Here is a 7,945-nt window from a genome sequence, read left to right as displayed (position 1 = left end):
TCTGTGATGCAGATGCCACAACGGTTCAGAGGAGAGTGTCCCCATATATTTTTATTTAACTTCTCGTCGTACTACTAACGCGCTGCGTACGTGACGCTTTGTGCTAGTAAAAGTTTATCTGCCCATTCTTGGAGCTGGGCCAACTTTACATGCTTGAAACATGTTAGAATGGTTATTATTGTCGTTGCCTCAATCATTTTCACTACATATGAGTGTTGAAATAGCTTAGTTTTTGAAATTAGTTCGTTTTCTTCAAGCATACTGATAAAGAGTTCGACACATTTTTGCTTCGTTTCCACTATCATGTTTGAAGTTCATATTTTGCCGTCATCCTTTTCACTTTGTTTATCACTTTTCACATTATTCTTCTTCAGCAGTATTATATGTTAGCTCATAATAGTGGCTAACTTCTCCCGTATATGGGCACACAACTGTTATTTTGGTTACAAGGAAATACATCGTTCTGCCACTATTTTGTTTTTTTTTCTCACTGTTCAATTGATTGGTTTCACTGGCACTATTACTAACGTTTGATACACTTTCATTTGTTAAACAGAGACCGCGCTCATCTTGATCGCTGCGTTTTCAACCCTTTCCGATTTGGTTGCGTTGGTGATTATTGCACATTTTTAACACTCTGTAAGCTAAGATTACGAGTACAATTATAGCTAACGCTTTTGTCTGTAGATCATGGGTGGTGTTGGTAACATTATTAGTAATTTATTATTAATTGTCGACTGGAATTGAAGTTGCTTATGGATGTGGCTTTCTCAGTCTGAGGATAATCAAAACGGCTAAATTTTGAAAATTCCTGGCGTTTCGGCCGAATGTATTTGACCTTTTTCAAGGAAATTATTTGTCAACCGCTTTCCGTTCGCGAATTAATGCCTGTTTCATGTTTTGGGCATGTAACATGTATGCTACAATTATACACATTAAAAAACATTAATTATGATAATATACGAAAAAACACTACAACACTGTACGATACTAAACGGCTATTTCAAAGATGGTCATTGAAAAAGGCCAAATACATTCGGCCGAAACGTCGGGTAATTTCAAAATCTAGCCGTTTTGATTATCCTCAGACTGAGAAAGCCACATCCATAAGCATTATTAGTAATGTCATCCGAACAAAACCAACCCATTTTCACTGTTTAACTTGAACACTTGACTTAAATTACCGCGGTTCGAGATTTCAGTTTTTTTCGCGGTTGACAACTGTCACGGTCGCCATGTAAAAAGACGACGGCTTCGTTTCGACCATGTTTGGCGAAGGCTTTCTCAAAAGACAAATCGGTACCCAAACTTTGGTAGACTCATTAGAGTCGAATTGGTAAATAAAGTTTGCAATTTCTCCATTGTCTCTTCTTGTTATTCTTTACCGGACCGCGTTTTTTGCCTGCTGCATTATTGCCTTCCACTGCTGTAACTCTTTTATTATTACGAACAGCCACCAGATCACGGCTATTAGCACTATCACGATAACTAGTAACTTCTTCATAGTTTCTTCTTGATATTATTGTTTTCACTTCACTTGTTTGATAACACGGAGGCAAGTGAAACTGAGCGATTGATTGTTTCTTGTGTCTTCAGACACGATAGACTAATACACTTTTTTGGCTTCCGCCACCGATAGTCTGAAATATGCTACCTGCGTACCAAAGAGTCCCCCTCTTAGACGTACAGAGGATCGCTCAACCTCTGTGCCGCACTGCTCTTTGACGGCAGAGACGATGTCTTCAGCGGTCGTGACCTTGTCTAGTTGTTTACACTGGAGGGTCACTTCCGCACCCAAGGAGCTGACCTGAGCGCCGTCACCCAAGACCTCCTGGGCCAGCTTTTTTTTATACGCTACCCCGCTGGATTGCGCGCCATCGGCGTATTTATCATTGTGGATTTTCACCAGCAAGGCCTCGCCTCTGTCCTTCACCTTCTTTGCAAGTCGAGGGGTGTTCGACTTCCGCTCCCTACTGACCAGCTGCCAGGAATTTTCATCCCCTTGTGCTGATACTAATGGCCGGCTGGGGCCAGCTTGTGGCCCAGCGACTTGCGCCTGTTTGGTGCCTTTCATCTTCTTGGGCACACGCCCTTCGGGCTCCGGTGCACCGTCCAGACGACGTTTGGCCTTTATGGTAGCGCGTCTGGGTCGCTTCGAGTTGGGCGTTTTCTTGCCCTCGCTGGCCGTGAGGGCGGAGCCGGTCGCCTCTTTGGCCGTAATAACACCGGTGGAGGAGGAGAGGGCCTTAGTCTCTGGGTATTTTTGGTTACCTTCTCTATTCCCGCTACACGCCTGATGAAAGCGTCCTGTTCTTGTCTCTGTTTAAGTTCCTTGTTGGTGTTCTACTTACCGCTTATGAACTCGATAATGCCATCGAGTTTCTCGGCCACCACCCGTATCCCTGATAGTGGCTCATCGGGCGTGCAGACAGGGCTACTCCCTACCACCACTGGAGAGTCTTCGGTGCTGCCAGTTGCAGCAACCGTCACTCCGTTCTCCCCCTCTCTAGCAGGCGACCTCGCTAGACCCTCTTTGGCAAAGGGATCCACCACCTCCATCTCTAAGGATTCAAGACTCATTGCTATATGGGTCCCCCTTGCGGTTGCCGCCGAATCCTGCTGGAGTAGTCGTCTTCAATGATCCCATGGTTATCTATGCCTACCTTGCGGCAAGCCTGGAGGCCATACGAGAGTTGACACTTGCGTGTTCAGAGCCTGCTCAGCTCAAGTCAGGAAAGGGCATCTGAGCCTTCTCCCACCCAGTAGGCAAAACTGGATGGCAGTGCTTGTGTAATTAATTAGATCTCATGGGAGAATATTCTATGAGAAACATAGTTGAAATGAAAATTGATGACATGTGAAATGTACATGTCACATCATATTAACATCCGAATCTCGACTGTGTAATTTCCATTCCAAGATCAACACAGCACTGAGCTTGGAAAAAAAATGTGAACTATGTTATTATCAATTGTAAACATACCACTATTAAGATAATTATGAGTTTCGTTTCACGTGATTCATGCAGCGACTCGTGGATATCGAGTCTATTCAAAATATTCACTTGTGGATCACCACTGTTCTCCACTTGTTTTTAATTTGTTTTCCCCATAATGAGCGTTCATTACTTAAAACTTTCAGTTGTTTTCACTTATTGCACGGTAACTTTTGTCATACGGTCGCCATTTGCTATAAACTGTTGATGCAAATTGACAAAATTCTAATTGAAGTCAGGATATTGAAGTATCATTGATGACATTAAATAATTGTGTAAAGTATTGAATGAACGCTGGCATTCCTCTGTCCAGATAAATTTCATATTTTTCTTAGTAAGCTATTCAATGGGCTGGCGATTGTTGCAAAATTTGGAACAAATTTGCGTCGTCCGGCAAAATTCCTTTATCAGTTATTTTGTGACTAAAATATGTTATTTCAGTTTGAAAGAATTTACATTTATTCAAATTTAATTTTAGGTTATAACGTCTCAGTCGAGTAAAAACTTTCGAAAGATTCATTAAAATGGTTTTGATTTCTACCGACAAGTAGCTCATCATATTGAACGCACCGAGCGGACTAGGGACGAGATCCTTGGTTAACGAAAGGGGAATTTAAAACAGACACATTCACTGTCAACTTAAAACTCTCTTTCTTTATTCATCATTCACCTTATTTATAGTATCTTAGGCTCTAGATTTATTTTCCTTTACCATTTACACTCACGTTTTACATAGTTTTCCATTTGAGATTCCCCACCTCTCGGGCCATTATTTACCCCTAAAGTTAGACATTTATTTTTACTCATATACATCGACGCGGCTTAGCGCCAGTTAGGCTTATCTCTCTCTCTCTCTCTCTTCTATACTCTCTTGCTAGAAAATGTTGCACCCCTCAAGTGCTTTTATATGTTTGTTCCCGGTCGTCAGAACAAACACCGTTCTTCTAGTTGCATACTTAGGAGCTACAAAGCTGTAATTTATTAGATTTCAGTTAGTCAGTGGTCGGTAAACAGTATTTAAAACAGTCTTACAATTCAGTATTTTTCTGTCGCTTTTAGATGGGTCGGTAATTGAGGAGAAAACGAAACGTACAATCTGTAGAAATTACACAATTGGTTTCAAGTTATGTACTGTTTAACACGGACTGAATAATGGAAAGAGCTTCTTAACTGACTACAAAACGTACCTCAACTGACTGATATTTTACACTATCTGTGCGATGCTGACTACCGCCGAATACCGGGTACAGCTGTGCACTAAATTCAATGAGAATAAACTTAAGATGGATTTCAACTAACTACAGTTCACAAACTTACTTTAGATAATCGAAATATTCCACTACTAATTTTCTACTTATGCCTCATCAAAATGTGCTGACTGTGCACTATTACGATATACTCTGAATGAATCAGTTCTTCTCCTTTCTGTCTGCTGCTGTCCGAACTGTCAGTCCACTCGGCGACATCCGCTCAGTTGCCAGGGAGCGGACGGTGGTTTCACCGTCGTTTCGCGGTCAACAGTGTTGCCGGTAACATCCCCCGCCCCGTGAACCACTTCCGTTTCCGCCGCGACTTCATCCTCCTTCTTGTCGTTGCTCACAACATCCAGGACTGCCAACTTCACTGCCGGCCTGGCGAAGACTCCTCGAGCTGTCTGTACTACTGCACGTCGAACTTGTCCTGATTTGTCCGGAAAAACCTCCAGAATTCGTCCTCTTTCCCAACTGTTCCGTGTCTGCTCATCTATTATCACGACTAGGTCACCAGGTGCCAACGGCTTCACATTCTCGAACCACTTCGTCCTCCTTGTTAGCATCGGTAAATACTCCAACACTCCATCTGCGCCAGAACTCGTCGACGATGTTCCTGGCGATTGACCAGCTGTCTCGGAGACTGACTGACTGATCAACTGTTGGCTGCTTGATACCGCTTGAACCGTACAGCAAGAAGTGATTCGGAGTGAGCGCTTCTGATCTGCTACTTCCAAGGCTACGTAGGTCAGTGGACGATTGTTAACGATCCCCTCTGCTTCCAGCATTATGGTTTCGAATACCTCGTCACCGGATGATGCGGACTGTCGGATATTGCTGCCATTGCCACTTTACGGACTCTGACCATCCGCTCCCATGGGCCTCCCATGTGCGGCGCTGCAGGAACGTTGAAATGCCACTGCGTACGGGCGTTAGTAAACGTAGCTGCACAATCCTCGTTGATGGCCTTAATCATCTGGATCTCCTCTGATAACTGACGGCTGGCTCCCACGAAATTAGTACCGTTGTCCGAGAATACTTCCAGCGGAGCTCCTCGTCGATTCACGAAACGCCTGAACGCCATTACGCAAGACTTCGTTGACAGACTGTGTGCTAGCTCCAGATGAACGGCGCGAACTGTGAGGCACGTGAACAGACATATCCACCGCTTCACTAAACTGCGACCGACTTTCACTTCGAAGTGACCGAGGTAGTCCACTCCAACGTACGTAAACGGACGGATGAAGGGAGTCAGACGAACTTTCGGGAGCGGTCCCATCATCGGTGGAACTGGAGCTGCTTTCTAATCTTGCAGTACTGATAGCTACGACATACGCTCCGCACTACTGTTCGCATCCTCGGAATGTAGAATCGTTGTCTCAACTCGTTGCACACTGTCTCGGTGTTCGCGTGCAGGAACTGCTGGTGGAAGCTGAGCACAACGAGATATGTAATCCGATGACTTCTCGGCAACACGACTGGATGCTTCGCTTCGTATGAAATCGATGGAGCTTGTTCGATTCTGCCGCCAACCCGTAGAACTCCTTTTTTGTCCAGGAATGGAGACAGCGCACGAATTGAACTGCCTTTTGACAAACTTTGTCCTTCTTCCAACAGCTGAACTTCTTCCGGATACGCATGTGCTTGCGCCTGTCGCCAAAGTGTTTCTTCTGCTTTCGCGAATTCACTCTGGCTGAGTACCTTAAGCGATCTTGTCCCGCTCGTTGAATGCTTCCATACCGCTACAGCTCGGTGAACATAAGCTGTCGCACGTAGCAGTCTGTTCCAATTGGAAAATCGTTGAATATCTATCACTTCCACTACTGTACGGTGTGTGGCAACGAGGCGAATTTCTTCAGTCGTCACATCTGCTTCCGCTGTATCTCCTGGCCGTTCCGTAGGCCACTGGACTTTCCGGATCTTGCAGAAATAGTGGGCCCTGATACCAACGGCAATCCGGATCGAATGAAGGCCCCCATTCCATTTCGTGGCATCGTCCGGCAACATTTTCGCGAGAAGGAACGTAGCGCCACTCATCCACACTGGTCAACGACAGGATTTCGCCAACACGGAAGGACACGAACTGATGATACTGACGACTATCGGAGCGAAGCCAGGCAAGAACTGTCGCTGAATCTGACCACAGGAAACGTCTTTGGATATTGATGGTAAGAGCTGAGCAGATATTCTGCAGTAGACGGGAACCCATCATGGCAGCCTGAAGCTCCAAACGTGGAATGGATAGCGTTCGAAGAGGCGCAACTTTTGTCTTCGCTGCAATCAACGAACACTGACTCTCTCCGTCCACTGTGGTTCTGAGGTAGGCAACGCACGCACAGGCTGACACGCTCGCATCTGTGAACACATGGACCTGGATATCGCTGACCTGCTGCGGACAGAAATCCTTGAAGAAACAGCGAGGAACGTTCACTTCGTTGATCTGCCGATACCGTTCGATCCACCTTATCCAAAGCTCACGTGGTTGCTCCGCAACAGGCTCGTCCCAGTTAGTGCCTGTTCGCCAAATCTCCTGCATCAGGATCTTCCCTTGACGACGAAGTGTGCGATGACCCTAAGGGGTCGTAGAGTTTCATCACGATACGCAGGACTTGGCGCTTCGTCGGTTCCGCCCAATCGGTGCCTAACACTTCCTCCAATCCCTGGTGATTGAATGTGAATGCGTCTTCCGACGGAATCCATGTGGACGCCCAGAACACGTTCGCATATTCGGTCTTTGTCTACTGGCAGTGGTTTACTGATAGCTGTAGTCGTCTCTCCTAGTCGGTCTAGCACTGCCTTCTCGTTGGACAGTATCTTCCCAAACTGGAAACCCGCTGCTGCGTGGATATCTTTCACTTGATGAACCAGCTGTACTGCTTCTTCCACCGAGTTGACGCTGTCAAGGAAGTCATCAAACATAGTGGTTCTTGGTCACCGCTTCTACTGCCCTGGATACTGTTCACTGTAGTTGGAAGCATTCCAGTTCTTCACGAACTGCGCTGTACATGGAGAGCTGGTAGCACCGAACATCGCCACGTTAATCACGTAGACTTGTATTTCTTCTTCCGGATTACTTCTCCAAAGAAAGCACTGCGACCATCTGTCTTCATCGCGAATTAGGATTCTGAGGAACATTTCCCGAATGTCAGAGCACACGGCGACTTTCCCCTGTCTGAATCGCAACAAAACGTCCACTAGCGAGACAAGGAGATCTGGACCCTTCAGTAGCATATCGTTGAAGCAGACTCCATGGGCTTTCGCGGCCGCATCCCATACCATCCGAATTTTGCCAGGCTTCTTGGGATTTATAACCACTCCAAGCGGTAGATACCAGACACGTCGAGTATCCAGACTGCCGACCTCTTCCTGTGAAGCCTTACTGATATACTGCTTTTGCTCGTAGCCGTTGATCTGCTCGTTCACTCTTCGTCGTAGTTCCGTATCTCTGACAGACGCTTTCTCCAATCCCAGGAGTCTGTTCATCGCCATCTTGTAGCTCTCCGGAAAGTGGATATTGTCCTTGCGCCACAACAAACCAGACTCGATTCTAGTTCCTCGGCGAACTGTACTTGCTCTCCAAAATGCTGCGTGCTCGTTGATCTTCGTCGGACTCAAGGTGTTTCTGTAACCACAGCTTCTTCAACGGCGAAAACTTCTTCATCGAATCATACAGATCACTGTTACTCATTTCCTGATCGAC

At 45.8% G+C, this 7,945-nt stretch overlaps 1 protein-coding gene across 1 annotated transcript; it reads right to left on the bottom strand.

The window, feature by feature from the left end:
* Positions 1-5,523: 5,523 nt before the first annotated feature.
* LOC134221858 (uncharacterized) lies at positions 5,524-6,781 on the bottom strand. Its single transcript, XM_062701032.1, has 2 exons — positions 6,112-6,781; positions 5,524-6,068 (listed from the first exon to the last, which is right to left on the bottom strand). The coding sequence occupies exons 1-2, from the start codon at positions 6,779-6,781 to the stop codon at positions 5,524-5,526; spliced, it is 1,215 nt and encodes a 404-aa protein (XP_062557016.1).
* Between the last annotated feature and the right edge of the window lie 1,164 nt (positions 6,782-7,945).

The sequence above is a fragment of the Armigeres subalbatus genome, chromosome 3 (genome assembly GCF_024139115.2).
Source record: "Armigeres subalbatus isolate Guangzhou_Male chromosome 3, GZ_Asu_2, whole genome shotgun sequence".
NCBI lineage: Eukaryota > Metazoa > Arthropoda > Insecta > Diptera > Culicidae > Armigeres > Armigeres subalbatus.
Note: the sequence above shows the minus strand (reverse complement) of the source record. Positions and strands in the feature narration are given on the sequence as shown.

Excerpts from the sequence above, each read along its gene's own strand:
- LOC134221858 (XM_062701032.1), bottom strand. The coding sequence starts at position 6,781 with ATGCAGGAGATTTGGCGAACAGGCACTAACTGGGACGAGCCTGTTGCG. Across the intron at positions 6,069-6,111 it reads GAGATACAGCGGAAGCAGAT|TAGTGGAAGTGATAGATATT; the intron begins GTGACGACTGAA and ends CACACCGTACAG.